This window comes from Equus przewalskii, chromosome 2 (assembly GCF_037783145.1).
Source record: "Equus przewalskii isolate Varuska chromosome 2, EquPr2, whole genome shotgun sequence".
NCBI lineage: Eukaryota > Metazoa > Chordata > Mammalia > Perissodactyla > Equidae > Equus > Equus przewalskii.
Genome location: NC_091832.1, coordinates 22040314 through 22059496, shown reverse-complemented (window position 1 = coordinate 22059496; position 19183 = coordinate 22040314). Strand labels below are relative to the sequence as shown.

At 38.2% G+C, this 19183-nt stretch overlaps 1 protein-coding gene across 6 annotated transcripts in view; it reads right to left on the bottom strand.

Moving 5' to 3' along the window:
- ZMYM6 (zinc finger MYM-type containing 6) overlaps positions 1 to 19183 on the bottom strand; it is a 34738-nt gene that overhangs the window by 6768 nt on the left and 8787 nt on the right. For 3 of the 6 annotated variants that reach the window (XM_008533444.2, XM_008533443.2, XM_070594926.1), the window contains exons 4-14: positions 18722 to 18971; positions 15527 to 15701; positions 15240 to 15431; positions 13122 to 13272; positions 12324 to 12439; positions 11242 to 11499; positions 10928 to 11078; positions 10179 to 10351; positions 8951 to 9098; positions 7337 to 7477; positions 6854 to 6891 (exon numbers count right to left, since the gene is read on the bottom strand). In XM_008533444.2, the coding sequence (XP_008531666.1) occupies positions 6854 to 6891; positions 7337 to 7477; positions 8951 to 9098; positions 10179 to 10351; positions 10928 to 11078; positions 11242 to 11499; positions 12324 to 12439; positions 13122 to 13272; positions 15240 to 15431; positions 15527 to 15701; positions 18722 to 18971 (1793 nt within the window). Of the gene's footprint in view, positions 1 to 3849; positions 5837 to 5958; positions 6024 to 6853; positions 6892 to 7336; positions 7478 to 8950; positions 9099 to 10178; positions 10352 to 10927; positions 11079 to 11241; positions 11500 to 12323; positions 12440 to 13121; positions 13273 to 15239; positions 15432 to 15526; positions 15702 to 18721; positions 18972 to 19183 lie in introns of those variants that run through there. The other 3 variants (XR_011533267.1, XR_011533260.1, XM_008533448.2) reach the window with 2 other exon arrangements.

Below are 19183 nucleotides of genomic sequence, written 5' to 3'. Positions count from 1 at the left end.
TCTATGTGTACATACAGAGCTGCCACATCCTTTCGAATGCATGGTATTCCACTGTATGGATACAGTGTATTGAATTTAACCAGTCCCAACAGGACCACTGTGTATGTCTGTGCAAGGGACTCCACGTGCCAGGCCATGTGACTAGGTGCGGGATTCAAGAGGGGGTGGGTGCAGTTCAGGCTCTACCTACACAGGGCTATTTTTTCCTAATTCGCACAATAACTCAGGATGAACTCACAGTGGCCCTGACCACTGAGGAAACAATTAGGTTGTTTCCAAGCTTTTGCCACTACAAACAGTGCTGTAATTATTATCTTTGTACATACTTCATTTCATAAATGTGCGAAATATATCTGAAGGATAAATTCCTAAAAATGAAGTTCCTGGGTAAAACGGTATTTACATTTTAAATTTTAACAGGTTTTCCTAAATTGCCCTCTGTAGCAGTTTCACAAACTGCTTCTGGCAATATGTAAAAACGCCTTTATAGTGTTATCCATTTTTATCTTTGCCAATCTGATAGAACTGTAGTTCTAACTGGCATTTCTCTAATTTTGAAGTTGAATATCTTTGCATATGTTTAAGAACTATTTTTATTTCCTAGTCTGTAAACTGATAAATCATACTTTTGCCCATTTTCCTAATGGGTGTTGGGTCTTTTTATTGATTTATAAAGGCTCTTTACATATGAAAAAAAACTAGCTTTGTTTTTTTTTTAATTAAAGATTGGCCCTGAGCTAACATCTGTTGCCACTCTTTTTTTTTTCTTCTTCTTCTTCTTCTTCTTCTCCCCAAAGCCCCTTAGTACATAGTTGTATATTCTAGTTGTAGGTCCTTCTAGTTCTGCTATGTGGGACACCACAGCATGGCTTGATGAGCTGTGCTAGGTCCACATCCAGGATCTGAACTGGTGAAACCCTGAGCTGCAGAAGCAGAGTGTGCAACTTAACCACTCAGTCACAGGGCCGGCCCCAACCTAGCCTTTTATGACACGAATTGCAATCTTTTCATTTGTCTTTTGCCTATGAAATGTACTTGAATCTCCCTAAAAAAATCTCTTACGGCCTCTGGGTTTTGTGACATATTTAGAAAGATATTCCCCACTTCTGTGGTAAAATTCTTTCCTATATTTTTTCCTAGTACTTTTATCATTTTTTTACATTTAAATCTCTTCTCCACAGGACTTCATTTTCGTTTAACTTGTGAGGTAGAAATCCAACTGTATTTTCTTCCAAATGTCTACTCAGTTGTCACAACACTTTTTATTGAACAATCTAGATTTCTCCTACTGATCTGAAATGCCATCTTTATTATCTCTAAATTCCCATATATATATGTAGGTCTATTTCTGGACTTCTTTTCTATTGAGTTGTCTATCTATTCACAGCTTCAGTATCAGTTGTTTTAACTATATAGTTTTATTTGTAGTTTTCCTATAATTTTAGAAACTAGCTCTTCCCCTTTATTCTTATTTTATCAGAATTTCACTGGGGTTTTTTAAGCAGTGGAGTGACACAATCTGATCTGTGTTTTACGATCGTTCCGGCAACAATGTGGAGGGAAAACCTGCAAAGGGCAAGAATGGAAGCAGGAAGATAGGCAGGACGTCAGTGCAATAATCCACAAGGATGACGGCGGGCTCAGACCAAGGAGGCAGCAAAAGGAGTAGGAAGAAGTAAGGAACCCTGGAGAGGAAGTCTGGGGAAAATCACAGAGTCCTGTTTTAGACAGATTAATTGAGATTGCTGTTAATTATCCATGTGTAAATGTCAAGCAGGCAGTTGGATATATGAATCTGGAGCCCAGACGTCAGGGCAAGAGACGGAAATCTGAATATGAGCCACCATCTAGGTGGTCTTTAAAACCACAGGGCTGTGAGTCCCCTAGGAAGGAATGTAGACTGAGAAACGGGACAAGTACGATGACCTGGCGGTTGAAGAAGATATTTCAAGAAGGAAGGAGAGATCAACGGTGTCGAACGTTCCAGAAAGGATGAGCAGAATGAGAACTGAAAATTGACCGTTGAATTTGGCAAAATAAAGACGAACGGCAACCTAAGACAAGAGAGTGTCAGTGGAGTGTGCAGATGAAAGTGGTTACTAGAGTGAGGTAAGGAAAGATAACAGATCAGAAAACGGAGGCAGCAGGTAGAGGCCACCCCGAGAGTTGTTTTTCCAAAATGGAGAGCAGAGAAACAGGACAGTGGCCTCATCTGAAACAAAGAAGGATTTGTTTCAGATAAGGAGTATTACTGCATGCTTTTGCATTGATGAAAATGATGAATAGAAAGGGGGCCAAATCCAGACTATACAAAGAAATCCTAAAAATCAATAAAAGACAATTCAACACAAAACTGGGGAAAAATTAAAAACAGGAAATTCAAAGAAAAGAAAATTCAAATGTTCAAAAACATAGAAATATAAGCAAACTCACTAGTAATCAGTGACATGCAAAGTAAGACAACAATAAGATATTACTAAACGGATTGGCAAAAATGTTTCAATCTGACAACCTTAAATGATAGTGAGGCTGTGGGAAATGAACACAATCATAAACTACTGAGGGGAATAAAAACGGGAACAGCCACTCTGTAAGGAATTTAAAAACCAAAAATGCAAATTATCTTTGACTCAAAAATTCCACTCTTCCTTATCTACACTAGACACACACCTGCCACGTGAACAAGGAGACATACACAAGGATGTTCACAGTAGCAGAGATTTTTAATAGTGAGAAACTGGAAGTAACCTAATGTTCATCAACTGGACAATGGATAAATAAAATGCGGTACTTGCATAAAATATAATACCATACAGCAGTCAATAGGAATGTACCACCAAGCCTAGTAAGAATCATATAGATATTTGTTGAAACAGTATTAAATATTTTCCATGGACTTGTATATACGAATGTGAAGGATTAAAAATGGTCTGAGGGGCCAGCCCCGTGGCCAAGTGGTTAAAGTTTCGTGCGCTCTGCTTTGGCGACCTGGATTTGCAGGTTCAGATCCCAGGCATGGACCTACTCCACCCATCAGCCATGCTGTGGAGGTGTTCCATATGTAAAATAGAGGAAGACTGGCACAGATGTTAGTTCAGGGCTAATCTTCCTCAAGGAAAAAGAGAGGAAGATTGGCAACGGATGACAGCTCAGGGTGAATCTTCCCCACCAAAAGAAAAAAAGGTCTGAAAGGACATACACCAAACTCATAATAATAGTTGCATCAAGTTATGTGAAGGGGGACTAATGGTAGTGATAAACTTTTTTTTAAAAAAAAAAAAAAAGGTAGGAGGTAAAAAAAATCTGAACAAATAAGCCAAATCTAGCAATGGTTAATGCTGGAGAGTGGGAATACAGCAGAGCAGGACCTGGCAAAGTATGGCTCGTGGGCCAGGTTCAGCCCACCACGTATTTTTGTCAATAAAGTTTTATTGGAACACAGCCACTCACTCTTTACGTATTGTCTACAGCTACTTCTTTGCTACAATGGTAGAGGTGAGAAGGTGCAAGAGAGACCATATGGCCTGCAAAGTCTAAAATACTTACTATCTAGACCTTTATAGGAAAAGTTTGCTGACTTTTGCAGTTGATTTTCTTCTTTGTATTTTCCTGTATCTCACCTTCCCCCAAAATTTAAGACAATTTAAATAACTTGAAAGAGATTCACACTAAAGTCCTAGAGAAACGAAAGATTCTAAAACGGTCAGTTTTTTAAAAAACCCTAAGAGTACTACATTATTGATCATTATACTTTTTATAGACTAAACTGAAAATATTAATCAGAGCTGTTCTGTAACACAGTTTAAACGACTGGTAAATTATAGAAGTACTCCACATAGGGAAACCATATATAAGACAGTCTCATTTAATACGAGGGATATTCCTGAAAATCCTGAATAATTTAAAACTAACATAATTCAAGTCTAATTGTCTCACATATATAAAGTAGAGGAAGGATGCATTCTCAGAGTACAAGCAACATAGATTATTTTTATAACAGATATTAATAAGGCTTATTAATAGAAAACAATACATTAATACCTTAATTTATAATTATGTAAATTAATTAAAATTCTAAAAAGTGTAATAATTAATAAAATTACTAATCCTATAACAGTAATTTATTAATCATGTAATTTTAAAATATAACAACGTATAATACATAATATACACATAAATGCAGAGTTAACTTAACAATAGTTCATTAACTAATATGGTAAACTGCCTGAAAATAACTAAGAAGTTACCATTATCAACTTCCAAGAACACAAATGAGAGAATGAAGAGTATCAAGTTAGGACAAGCTACCTCCCTCTCTACACTACGGTGGAGCCTGATCTGATTCCTTCAAAGACTTCTGCTAAAGAAGGAATCTAATGTGGTTTATTTTTCCCCCCATTTTTCTTCACTGAGGATTTCTTGACTGTTCGCCTTTCACCTTGCCACCAGGCAACAGCAATCCACATTTGGATCACCCTCTTCAAAAACAGCAACCGTTGCTGAACTACGGTCAAAAGCCTATGCCGGTCACTTCACTGTTAGCTGACGTGCTGAAGGCCCAGGCCAACTGCGGGGCCCTCTTCCCGCTACCTTCATTTTTCCAATTCCAGCAAGTCTTCTTTCATTAATCCACGGGGAACAGCCCGAGCAAAATTTCAACATCTCCTTCATCAACCTTGCACAAATCTACCTTCTTTACCACTTTCACGGATTTTTTATTAGCAGGTGTTACACTGTCTTCCAAGTTAAAGCCTCTTTAAATTATGGTGAAGATGAAATGTTTTGATAGCTTCAGAGTCAGCAGATACAGCTTGCCTGCTCATTTTTATATTCTTAAAACCTTGGTGGGCTTTAAAATCGGAAAGCCAGCCATGACTTGTACTAAACCTTTTTGTCTCACTGTCATTTCCCTTCAAATCATCAAAAATACTCCATGCCTTAGCACAGATTATAGCTTGGCCTTAGGGGCACATTATGGCAGCATCGATCTTGCAGTTGTGTTGCCAGGATTTTTTCCATTTATTCCATTATCCTTGCCTTGCTATAAGATAACTTTATGAACTAAAGAGTGTACCTGCTTTTTTTTTTCCTTTGCTGCAAAAAGCTTTATTGTTTCCGTTGGGTTCACAGCTTATGAGAGGGCTCCAGTGACTATAAGGAGAGGCTCAGGCAGAAGCCCTGACACCAGGGGGATGCTCAAGGGGTCCCTCAAAGGCCACTGGGCTCTGGAGGCTCCCAATCGTGCTTGAGGGTGAGCCTTTCAAAGAGTTACCCATCCAGCCCAGCCTGGGGGCAGGCCAGCCCGCAGAGGTTAGTCAGGTGGTTGCCCATCTTTCTTGATGAGTTTCACTCCTCTAAGAAGTGGCTCTCCAGGGAGTCACAGAGACGGGGATCTGCCTGGGCAGAACCCAAGGCATGTAGATCCAAAAAGCCTTGGTTCAGGTTCTTCTCCAGGACCACGGCAGCTTCCACGGCATCCAGGGTTTTACCCCACTCATCTTGGGACAGTTTCTGCACGGCCTGGAAGAAGGCATGGCCATCACACTGGTCTTGCATCTTCAAGAGATGCTTGGCACCCTCACGCTTCTCCTTAGCCACCTTGTGGAAGAAGTGGCCCACACTCTCCAGTGCCACATCATCACAGTTGAAACAGAAGCCCAGAGAGAGGTAGGTGTAGAAGGCTGGCACTAACCACGCAGTTGACAGCAACCTGGGAATAATTCTGATGAATCTGGGAGCTCATGGTTGATCAGCAATAAGGAGCTAAGCTCAAAAAACGGTGCTGGCTGGTCCCAGAGGGAGAGCATAACTGAGAAGACGGTTCCAAAGGTTGCAACTGGAAAAGAAGTTGGAGGCTGGTCGGAGGCTGGAAGGAGCGTCCCTAGGTCTGTTCCATCCACACACCACTGAAGCAAGAGACAGATCCATGGGATCACTGGGTGCAGTGCCAGGGTGTACCTGCTTTAATGCCGCTTTTGGTTTTTCCGATCATTATCTTCTAATATTCTGCAGGGTGCACTCTCCTAAATTAACAGCATGACATATCACAGCAGTGGTCTGGCATTTTCACAGTTTCATCACATCCAACTTCTGTTCCAAATTTACTGAATTTGGGGCACACTTTTTAGCACTTGTACCACCACTAAATGAACTTGAATGACACTGTCTTATGATATTAAAAATAGATTTTTAGTTGTATCAAGAGCAAATGTTAAGAGAGCAGCACAACAGTCACCAAACACATTAACGCAAGATCTGACACATTAGGGTCATGTGACAGTGATAAAGGATAATGGGAATTTTGTTTTCCTGCTGAAGTGATGCTGAAACAAGACAGCAGTGACAGTCTGCAATCCTTTCTGCCTGGTAGATTTCAAATTATGAATTTCTTCAAAAAATTTTTTTTAATTTCGGCAAGTTTCACAATATTTCAAATTTGAAGCATAAAGTGGGAATTTAAATATATTTTTACTTTGCACTATCTTCAGCCTCACATAATTCAAAGATGCACAAAACAACACTGCACTGAACTTTTTTAAAAGACTTTCTAGTTTAAAAGAAACATACTTGACAGCAATACAAGAGGGAAATAAGCAACCAGATGGAATTAACAAGTATTTTTTAAAAATTAAGGAGGCAGAAGACAAAGAATAAAATAAATGAGGAATGCATTCTTATTAGTGATCTAGTCGGGTCAAACTTTAAGATTCGAAAACAAAACTTAGTGCACTCCACTTTTTTTAAAGACTACGCTGCAAACAGAAATGTACTCAGATACATATTAGAAGGCTATATCCAAAGTAAAAAAACATCCAGTGGCATTATCAGGAAAAATATTAACAATAAAACTTACATCTTCAATGATCTTTACTGCCTCTTTCGTAACTGCACCTGTTATAAATTAAAGCAGACATTAGTATCCCCACACTATACAGAAGTAAACACTGAAACCAAGAAGTTACTTTCCTCTCACTAAGGTGGGCAAGAGTCTAGACCAGAATTTCTCAAAAAATGGTCCAAGAAAACTAAGTATCAGTATCACCTGGGCTGCCTGGTAAAGGTCAGATGCCCAGGCCCCAAGCCCATCCTGCTGTATTAGGATCTCTGGGGGTAAAGGCAGACCTACTAAAATCATTTCAGCTCTTTAAAAAGTAAAACCATGCAGACCACTTCCTTCCCTATCCATGGCCCCCTGCTGCTACCCACTTCCCTCAGAGACAGAAGGGCATGTTTCCTCATATAAATGTAAACATAAATATGACCGATAAATGTAAATATTACACTAGACAACACTCACCTCTACAGTCTAACCAAACGCCTTTATATCAAGTCATACCTTCTACAGCACTGTTAGTGTTCCCTGTGGGCTGGGCAGGAGAGATTTTTGCCAATGACACCACACTGGTTATCACTGGTGTTGTATTTGTCTGTGCAGAAGAGAGCTCCATTGAAGCAGATGGCGCCTTAGAAATAATTACTGATTAAAATAAACAAAAAGGTAAGACCTAGTATAAACAGAAAGGTCACCTGAAAAAACTCTAACAACTAAGTTTTCAAGGTGCAATGCAAATATCTAACTCTGTATAATGTTGGGTGGGGTGATTCTGGTCAGCTTAGTGTTCATTAGGACTAGAGAGGGGCTGATTGTCTAAAACAATAAACCTCAAATTATCTTTAACAGGTAAAAATAAAGAAATTAGCTTCAGGATTAACTGGGTCTTTCTACTAGTGAACATGAAAACTCTTACACCTAAGCTTGCTTCCAATAAAAATTTAACCCAACAATCTTTATAAGTTGGTGAGGTAGCTGTCCATCCACCTAAGAACACTGGTTTTGTTAACCCATATTATAGATGACAATTCTACCACCAATCTGACTGGTCTTAGGGCACAGATGGCCTACATAAAAGATCAGCTCCAGGCACATGTGATTAAGGTGATGATTAATACAACCGCAAAGGTTGGTAAGGGCCAGAAAGTGAGGAGCCAACACACGTGGATTCTGTCAATTCGGCAGCAATCCAGGCTTTGATCAGAGAAGAGAAGACTAAGTGCTTTTAATCTAACTCAGAGCAGTGCTACTTTGGGGAGCTACTTTAAGAATATGCCACATATCTGTCTATTCATCTGGATATTTTGACCACATTAGCTGTCCTACTTGCGAAATTATTTTATTCTTAGCCAGGAAAAAGCTACCTGTGAAGAAATGGTCTACTTTATTTTTTTCTGATATAATTAATGTGTTCGGTTTTTTTCCTTGGCTCTAAGCAAGCTCTGGATCAAATCTTACACCAGTCACAGCAACTATATTAACATACTTATATCTTCTCCCTTTGTTTGCCCTGATTTTCTATTTTTTTTTCATAGGTCTTGTTATTTTGTTTTGTTTTCAGATTTTATTTTCCCTTTTTCTCCCAAAGGCCCCCAGTACATAGTTGTGTATTTTTAGTTGTGGGTCCTTCTAGTTGTGGCATGTGGGATGCCACCTCAGCGTGGCCTGATGAGTGGTGTCATGTCCACGCCCAGGATTCGAACCGGCGAAACCCAGAGCCACCGAAGCAGAGCGCGCGAACTTCACCATTCAGCCACGGGGCCGGCCCCTGATTTTCTATTTTTACTTCTAGTTTATTAACTGAATAGCACGTATCCCTCAGTGTAAGTCACTTATGTACAGATAAATTCAATCAAAAGCACTTAAATCTAATTTTCCTATAAAATTGTGCTTACACATTTATTGAGTCCTTGGTGTGTCTGATTATGATAGCAAAAAGCATCAGGATTAATTTTCCCCCAAGGGCCATCTCTAAGGATTCTTACAGGAGGTTTTAAAGAAATCCATGCTATTTAAATTCAGTGAAGTTCTGTTTTTATTATATTATTTACAACTGTGTATGCTGATAGTATATCCTAGCACTGACATAAAGACCCCATTAGCCAAGTTTAATTTTACCTTTATTTTGTGGAAGACGGTCATTTGTAATTTGCCGGTGACAAAACTCCAAGACACAAAATAGGTTACAGAAATATTTGACATTTCCTTGCCATTTTATGGACTCACTTAGCTTACCCTGTCGTTTACAACCATCACATTTGGCCATCTGAGAAAGAAATGTAAGACCAGACAGGTTTCAACCCACGAAATAATGAAAAGATAACATTAATCTGAAGACCAGACGGCACTATGAAAATGGGATATATGATTCAGTTGAGACCACAAAATGTAAGATTCCTGCCTTAAAATACTGTGGTTAATTATTTGTTTCATATAGATGCCCTCAACTGAGAGAATACAAAAGTTGATCTTTTTTCAAAATTACTGATGAAGGAATATAAAATACATTCTATTTTTAAAAGGTTAAAAGGCAGCATACTGCAGTAGAAAGAATGGGCTTTGAAGTCACAGGACTTTGATTCATTCAAATATTTAATCAGGTATCCTTTGCATTAAGCACTATGATAGGTCCTGGTCATATAATTACAGAAAAGATATACCTCCTCCCCAACAAGATTATATTTTAGGGAGTAAGGAGACAAGTAAACAGGTCATTTCACTGCAGTGTTACAGGTGCTGTCTAGCTGTCATCTGTCAGCTTCTTCAGGGGGATGTTACTCAACCTCCCTGGACTTCATTCTTTTTCCTTATTTATAAATTGGCAATAATACCCCTACCTCTTGGGATTGTGGTGAGGATTAAATGAAATAACACCTATGATGCACCAGACATGTATCAGTGATTCAATTCATTGTTAGCCTTTCAAAAAAGTAGTTTTTTTAAAAAGGAGGTGGGTAGGGAGGTCAGTCATAATCATTTGACCTAGGAAGTGAGAACAAGGTCTGACTTCAAACTCTTCAGGGGAACTTTATGAATGAGAGAGCCACTGAACAGAACAGAACTATGAAAGGTTCGAACTCGAAAGAACACAAAGTTATAAATCAAGTCAATGCGCCTAATCAGAAAGCACAAAATAAACATATCCTCAAACAACAACAAAGTCTCCAAAAATTCGACACTCTTTATCTCAAAGATTTCACGTTTATCTTCAACTTAAGTTTGTTTTAGGGACCCATAATTTATTTTACCCAGTTCTAAACACCACACTTTACATACTTTGAACATACTTTAAATAGAAAATAACGTGTACTGACGTCAGAAAGTCAAAGAGGCATACGACATTTACCTGATAAAACAGAACCGTAAATTTGGACATGCAGTCTTCACAGCAAAACTCCTCTAACTTGCCCTCCAGTCGATTTTCCACCAAATTAGGAGACGTCTGTGAGCAATAACTGCACATCTTACAGTAGTTGCCCCACCGTTCGCCAAAGTCCCGGGCAGAGAGGAATTTGCAAACTGAGAGCCAGCAGGGAGGTAAGGAAGAAACATCAGATTCACATCAACTTGAAGGAGATAAAAGCGACTTTCTACAGTCTTAGATACCAACTTTAAGCTAATTTCCAAATACTTGACACAGTTATTTGCCTCTAGGTTTAAGGACAGTCTTTATATTCACAAAGCAAACTCATACCACTTTCCTCTAAATATTAGGCCATCTATATTCAGAAACATCAGAGGTATAAAAGTTTCTTAAGCCAGGAAGTAGCAATTGCTTGAGGACCCTCTTTACAAATGGGTGCAGAAACCAAAAGATCTCTGAAGTCATAGCTACACTTCTGAAGAGATTTACTATACTCTATGATAATATCATCGATCTCATTATGTTCTGAAAATTTTCTTTACTGAGATTATTGTAACATTTAAAAGGATAAACTGTAAAGTGAATTAAGTATAAACTCAATCAAAAAACCTCCAATTATACCTCATAAAGCAAAAAGGACTTGAAAATTAATTGTGGATTAACAGCCAACTCATCATGAATTACTTCATAACCACCACAGACTGTCGATAAAAGTGAACTTTTTTCTGTACCTTCACTACAGAATGGCTTATCCACCCCTGAAAATCGTACAGTCTCCTTGATAATTTTCTGCAGTTTACAGTAGTCACACATCGCCATAACTTTATTTTTCTTTTTGTAATCAGCAGAGCAAGTCTTGCCACAAAACAGAAACATTTTACCCTGCAGAGAAAGAACAGTCAGGAAAATCTAAACAGTTGCCGTACCTTAACGAATCCTTTTCCTTCTCATTTCAAAGCAAACGGAGTGATTGTCAAAGGTGAGAAAGACAAAAATGTTCCATTGGATAAGTTTATATACAATCCCTCTCATGATCTCTCTTTACCTTGTAGAAAAGAAGATCTGGTTTTGTGGCAAACAGATAGTTACAGTGCTGACACCTGAGTTTAACTGAATGGGTTAAAGCAGCTTGCTGGGGTTGGGCAGCAAGACGCTGGAGACCAGCTGCAGTGGAGCCGCTGAGGACAGAGGCGCCCCCTCCTCCTGCAGGCACGGCTGACCCGGAGGGCGGACTTACAACCACTCGGCCCTGAGACATGGGCACCACTGAAGGGTTTGTTCTTTTCGGCTTGTTGAATACATTCTGAACGAACACAAATAAGGCAAACGTTTTATCAATTAAGAAGTAACATGACTTGGTAACTTTCATTTTCTCTTAATAAATTAACTCCCCCACAAACATTTCTTTAAAATTTTATAAAGTAGTTCACAGAAGGAGTTTGAATGGCATACTTCCAGAATAGAAGGACTAGAATAGTCTGGAATAGAAGAACTCTGAAATGTAACATTAGAAGGTTGAGGACTGGAATGCAGGCATTCCAGACAAAGAGCTCCAGTATGTATCTTCAGTAAATGACAGCAGGTCTCTTTTCCCCAAGATACCCCTCCACCTGCCCCCTTATCTCTAACTAGCCTCTGATGGCTATTCAGAGCACAGGGGCCACCAGGAGACTCTTTCCTCCTGGTGCCAGAGACTCAGCATCAGGCATCTTTCCTCCCTGGAGGATTGCTAAACTCTACTCTGTGTATCACAGAGAGCAAGGAGAAAATGGGACAAGTAAGTAGAGGCTTACAAGTCCATGCCAGGAGTCATTACTTATCTGGCCCAGGATGAGAGGAAGGGACACATGAGCACACCACCATACCACCCATCCAACCATATCCTAGCTTCCAACCTTCGGAAGGAGAGAGAGCCAAGGGAGAAAGTAGGAGGGAAGAAAGCTCTGAGGCCCAGTACCTGGGCTCAGACACTCTGCAGGAATGACCTCTGGGACCATAGTTGAACAGAATTTTTTTCTTTCTAACTTAAATTTAATCTTTTATAAGTATGGATCTTCAGCAGTTAACACTTTGCCATAGACCAATGCCTCAGAGAACTTAGGGGTAAAACACTACCTTCGCTCCTACCTGGAAAGCCACCACACAGCTGGAGCTGCAGAAGCTGTATATAGCTCCACTGGACATGGCTAGGTGATACTGAGGAATTGCTGAGGTTTTACAACTGTGACACAAAACCTGGACACCTTGGCAACAAAAAATAAGAACCAATGAATAAGTTACAGGTGAACAAATGACAGAAAAACATACTCGGAGAATAAAAAAGCAAATGCTTAGAAATACACAAAACAGAAATCAAGGAACTTTACAATAATCTGTAAAGCTAACTACAACTCACCGCAATTAAGCCCCACTTATACAAATGCTAAATTGGAACTTACACGTGTTTTTTTCTGTCTTTTCACGTATGAAACCACAAACTAAATACCTCAACCAAGAAAATCTGTGAAAAACTATTCTCACTTAAAAATCAATTCTTTGAAACTAAATTAACTGGGGTCTTTATTTAACCATATAGATAAATTTAGTTTGTAACAAAATGAAATAAAAGCAGTTATACTCGGGACCGGCCCGGTGGCACAGCGGTTAAGTGCGCACGTTCCACTTCTCAGCAGCCCAGGGTTCGCTGGTTCGGATCCCAGGTGCGGACATGGCACTGCTTGGCAAAAGCCATGTTGTGGTAGGCGTCCCACATATAAAGTAGAGGAAGATGGGCATGGATGTTAGCTCAGGGCCAGTCTTCCTCAGCAAAAGCAGGAGGATTGACAGCAGATGTTACCTCAGGGTTAACCTTCCTCAAAAAAAAAAGCAGTTATACTCTTCTTCAATAGTTATTAAATCTACAAATGTATCAAATTTAAACATTACCTGAAGAAATAACTGTCTTAACTCTGTAAGCAGATAAGCAATTAATCGAGCAGAAAAGTTCTGTTTTTCCTGAGTCATTCGTAGTCTCAATCATTTCAGCTGAGGGCCTCAATGACTTCCCCAAGGCATATGGAGGAGTTTGGGCTGAATTCTATTAGGAAAATAAAATAACATTTAGATACCTAGTACAAGCACACATATGTACATATTGTTTAAGAAAAGAAAAAAGAAAGCCACCCACACCCGCTGCCTTTAGTTGAAATATTTGAGCATGACAATGAGGCCACACTAAGTATGGACTTTTCTGAAAGTCGGGATGTGGGAAAAATAAGTTCTTTCAGACAGTAATAATATGTAAACTGAAGAAAATTAGTAACTACTCAGAAATATTAGCAACAACAAAACACATTAAAAGTATGAATTAGGTAGTCATAACAGACGTTTCTCATCACAAATAATCAGAGAAGACCAGGTAATCCACGAACCCAAAGCCCATCCTCAACACAGAACTGGACATCAATCGAGGAGAGAGCTACCACCTTTAAGGTTACTTAACTAGTGAGACTCTTGAGCGGGAGGAGACAGAAATGATGTTTAATTATTTTAGGAGATCCTACAGAACTACTTGTTTTTCAAGCTGCGTTTCATAATAAAATCTGCCTGATAAAATTGTAAGTTTATTCATGTTTTGAGAAATAATAATAATGGCTACCATCTAAATGAATTACCAATATTATTACTTATTGAGTGCTTACCATGAGCCAGGCCCCATAATAAGCAATTTATATTTACTGTATCATAGAATCCTTTCAACAACATAGTGAGACACTTTAAAAAATTATATTAACAAAAAGTTTAAATTAACTTTAATTAAATTAACAAAAAAGTAGGAGATAAAACTTATTTCCCCTGACTTCAAAGTCCAGCCTCCTAAACACTACACTAGCCTGTCACTAACACAATATAAGATCTCTAATAAGAAATTATATGGGGAAGTAGACGGTACAAAAATATAAACTGTGAAGTTTCACTACATAATCTTCCTAGTAAAAGAGGAATATCATTGGGGCCGGCCCCGTGGCCGAGTGGTTAAGTTCGTGAGCTCTGCTGCAGGCGGCCCAGTGTTTTGTTTGTTCGAATCCTGGGTGCGGACATGGCACTGCTCATCAAACCACGCTGAGGCAGCGTCCCACATGCCACAACTAGAAGGACCCACAACGAAGAATATACAACTATGTACTGGGGAGCTTTGGGGAGAAAAAGGAAAAAAATAAAATCTTTAAAAAAAAAAAGAGGAATATCATTTACGCAGTTGATAGGGTACAACACCAGGAACAAAATTAGGACTGGAACTGATTTTTGGATCATATATATATAAATACCATGGACTCTATTCCTGTGAAAGTAGAAGCCAGACTGCCAAAAGTGGCAATTCCTAGAAAAGAGATACTTTTCAAAGACGAATGTCCGTTACCAACTGCTCAGCGGAATTAAAAATAAATCAAACTTGCTAACTGAAAAAAATGTTTAATCATCATTTATGTACATCCTCTTTTAAAAAAATAACTTTTTAAAGACTCCAAATCATTCTGCAATAAATTGACACAAATTGATATATTTAGTAACCAAATGAATCCATTATTCATTACAATAAATAAAAATTAGCTAAAGTATCCTAATAAAGCAGTGTTGCCAAAATAATTACAATTCATTCCAAAACATATTTAAAAAATAGATTTTCTAAAAGGAAAAAGATATACTTTAGATTTGCTGACTTTATCATCTTTTAACTCTTGGTCATAGTTTATTTATAATAAAATGAGGTTTCATTCACTATCAATATATGACAAAATATTTCAGACTCATAGCATCATGCAATTACATTTGCGAATTCTTAGCCACGAAGGAAATCTTAAAAAATAATCTAGTTCACCAGTATTATCTCACTACCACAATCAAGCCTTACAGTATCAAAATCTACCCCATTTTTCTGGAGGGGAAATCACACACCAGGATCAAGTGATGAGAAGAGCTCACTCTTTTATTTTCCATTTCACCGCTGTGAGGCCGTCTCAGAAGGGGTGAGCTTAACAATATGCAACGGACATATATTCCTACCTGCTTATATGCTATGACACTGGTCGAACTAAAAACCTTCTGGGACTGGCAAGGACCACAGCTACTATAGCAATAGCTCCCACAGTTCTCACAGCAGTTCATGGTGAGGTTGTTGGTAGAGTGAAATTTTGAGAAGCAGGCATCGCTACAAAGACCATGTACCACATTTTGATATTTAACTTCAAATCGAATCTAGGAAAAAACACATGCACAGACACAATAAGCAGAGCCAGTTAAAAATCTCTGATCTTTGAGCAGAATCCCAATAAAGGCAAAATGTGACTTACGTCAGCATTCTTCTGACACATACTACACTTAGTTGAGACGCTATTGGTATATATGGTCACAACAGGTTTTTTCTTTAGCTCGTAAGAAGAAAGGCATGATTGGCTGCAGAAATCTTTGCTAGGAGAGGAACTTTCAAATTGTGTTGTGATCACATCCTTTGGATTTAAAATGTCTCTAAAAGGAAATAACAGCAGAAAAATGAAATGTGTTGTTCGTAATTATAATTTCTTCCTCCCTGTGAGCTAAAATAACCACATTTACTAAGGGCAGCTACTGTACAGTAGAAAATGGCTGGTCCTGGAAGAGGCACCTGGAAAACTGGGTCTGAGGATTTCTTCTGTGACTCATCAGCTGAGTGACAATGAGTGACAGAATCAGTGTCTCGATTTCTTCATATATAAAATGGGGTTTTAATACCTAATTTATGTCTTGGGGAGAATTATATTAAAACATATCCAGCCAGATGCTCATGACAAAAACAGTGAGGCTTCCAGCTCTAGCCCAGTTTCATCCACTGGAGCCAATGGAACAAGAGGCCATCCCACGACCCCAGACCAGAAAACACTTGACCTCTTACTAGCCACTAGCTGGCAAAAGCAGAAACGTGACTGAAACAAGGAATGACATTTTTTTTTTTAATTTAAATGCAAGATTTGGGAAACAGATGAACCACCAAGGATTAATATAAAAAAATTACCGTGATATATAAAACCTAACTATAACTGAAAAGATCAAAGAAACTGATGACGAAAGGGCTATTCAGCCTTGGTAGCAGAGGACAGATGGAAACAAGGAGACAGAAAGAACACAGATAACTGAGTCGTTCTGCGAGATTCCTAGAGTCATTTTGTAAGAGCTCATTGTTGCAACAAGCACTGACGGTAAAAATAGAGGCTAAAGCTTTGCCACTCTTCTGACAAGTGAAAAAACTGAAGGAAATGGTCACTAATTAGTAACACTAGTGTAGGCCACACAGTAAAGAATAATAACGGCAATAACATTATATACTATGATAATGTGTACTGACTAATGACTATGTGCCAGGTATTGTTCTCTTTACTCGAATTATCCAATTAAACTATCACAAAAACTCTATGAGGTATGTAGTATTATAATTGCCATTTTACAGATGAGGAGACCAAATGAGAAGGTTAAGCAGCTTGCCAAAGTCATACAGCTGGTAAGCAGTGAAGCCAGAACACAAATGCAGGCAGTCTGATTCTGCAGTCCCTGGAGGCATTCGCTCCACCATTCTGCCTCCCATCCTGTACCTTTATTACACACAACTGTTACACGGTAAACTATGAAAGAATAATAACAATGAAGTACTTTAATTTTCTAAAACTCACCTAACCTTAAAAATATGACAATGAATCTTGGAAACCAAGGGGATATGCTTACGCACAGAGGACATATTAATTTTGAAATGTGATCTTTTTCTACTAAAAACACAGCAATAAAGAATTTTCCCTAATAATGTGAATCTGCCAATGGCATAATGTAATAATGTATATATAAATAAACCAGAGAGAAAGACTTTTCAATGAAAATCTGTGCACATAAACGCATTCTAAATCTTACACATCCAAACGAATGTTACGCCCTAACGTTTATCTTAGAAAGACCATCTCTCTTCCCACAATATGGCTCAAACATTTTTTCTAATTTCTCTTTTAAATTATAAGAACTCTAAGAACAACTTTTTAGCTTTATAGTCAAAGATCATGTTTAACAGTATGACTCAGTTTAACCACCTACAATAGTCAGCTGATAAGGCATCAAGGAACTTTTGGCAACTTGCGAAAATCAAACCCATGCTGAAAAGATAGATTTGTCACCTAACTGAGTCTAAAGGAATGTTTCATAGGCTCTGAAGGTGATGCCAAACCAAGAGATCAAAACATTTTTTGAATAAGAGCAGCACTGTGGAAAAAGCCCCTGACAAGAGTGACTATTTTTAAGAGAATAATATGCATTTGGATGTATAAGTTGTACTATGTTCTTTAAAACTTAATTCATTTTCTTCTGATATTTGCTATGTTGAAAGAGAATATCTAAAAACAGAAAACTAAATTTATTCTTCCAGATCAGTTTCATGAGAATGCCATAAAAGACTTAAAGTAAGGTATCAGAAGGGCGTTTTCAAACAAAACTAAATTTGAATATATAAGTAAAATATTTTAAAATTTCTCTTTTAGTTGGAGATTTCCATTTTAACAGGATCTATTTTTAGATACCTAAGGCCGACACACCAAGCAGATAAAGAAACTGTCATATATCTCAGACAAAATATGGGCCTATAAATGATATGTTAAGTATAAATAATAATATTAATCTTATTATTAAAAATAATAGGATCCCACTTATTAAACATATGCTATGTGCTAGACCTTGGGCTAACATGGTCTCATTAAAACATAAGGAAGCAGATACTATTTATCAAGGAAGAAACTGAGCATTAGAAAAGCTTAAATATCCAGCCCAGGGTCATATAGCTAATAAGTGATACAGCCATGATCTAAAACCAAGCTCTTACCTTTTCTTGGTCTACACTAGTGACTACTGACAACCCACTGTATTCCTAGAATTACACTGCCACAGGAAGAGGCCAAACATGCCAAATTCTTCAAACGGACTAAGGTAGAGAAAGACGCTTACGTGACTTGGTTGCTATTTCTCCCTCTCTCTGCATCTACGCATTATTGTAAAGCAACAATGATCCCCAACAAAAGCTCACAAGGACTTTTTTTAGAAATAAACACATTATCTGTATGGCCATTTATAGTTTTTACTTTCTAAAGACTTAAATAAATTTCATATACTATTATAAGAGTGAAATTATTTTATTCTATACTTCAATAACTTTCAAGATAGTGAATAATTTTGAGTGGGTGCCGTCTACAATTACAGGATATATGAGTGGTCCGACAACTCCCACAAACGGTTTGTTACTTTTTTCCATAGTCAAATTTACATTGAAAGAGACAGGAAAACTGGTTTAGGCAGGTCATTTAACACCAAGTCACTTATTTAATGTTATGAAACCTTAGAATTTGCAAATTTCTCAATCAGCTAAAAAGCTATGTCCGTAGAAATGTGCTAAAGAGATTTAAAGTAGCAATAGCATGTTTGAGCTGAACTATATACACACTAAAAAAGTAAAGGAGAAAGGGATGTAATGAAGAATTGTGTACTTGGAGCAGTTTGTGCAGGTTTTCTTGGGAGGAGGGGCTGGGCAGGCCGATGAGGAATATCCCGTGATACACCGCGTGGAGCAGAAGAGCTGAGTAGATCCCGTCTTATGATAAGCAGTTTGCCCCCTATAGAGCATTTTTTTACAGCCAGAACAGAAAACCTGAATAGCTACAGCTGGAACTGAAGGAAGCAATATATTTGGGCCAGGTGATGCAACAGAAAACTGAAAGCCTGGGGTCAACTGCTGGGCTATGAAAAAAAAATAAGAAAAAAACAGTTTTAGTATCAACACGAACACATATACATTCTCTGTTTTTTAAGACAAACTCTCTCAGTCTTGAAATCCAAGGTTAATGAGGCAAGGAGCACTCCAGAACAGGGGGTTTCAAACTTTTTTAACCATGACCCACAGTAAAATTACATTTCACATTATAACCCAGGACACACACACGTTTGCGTTT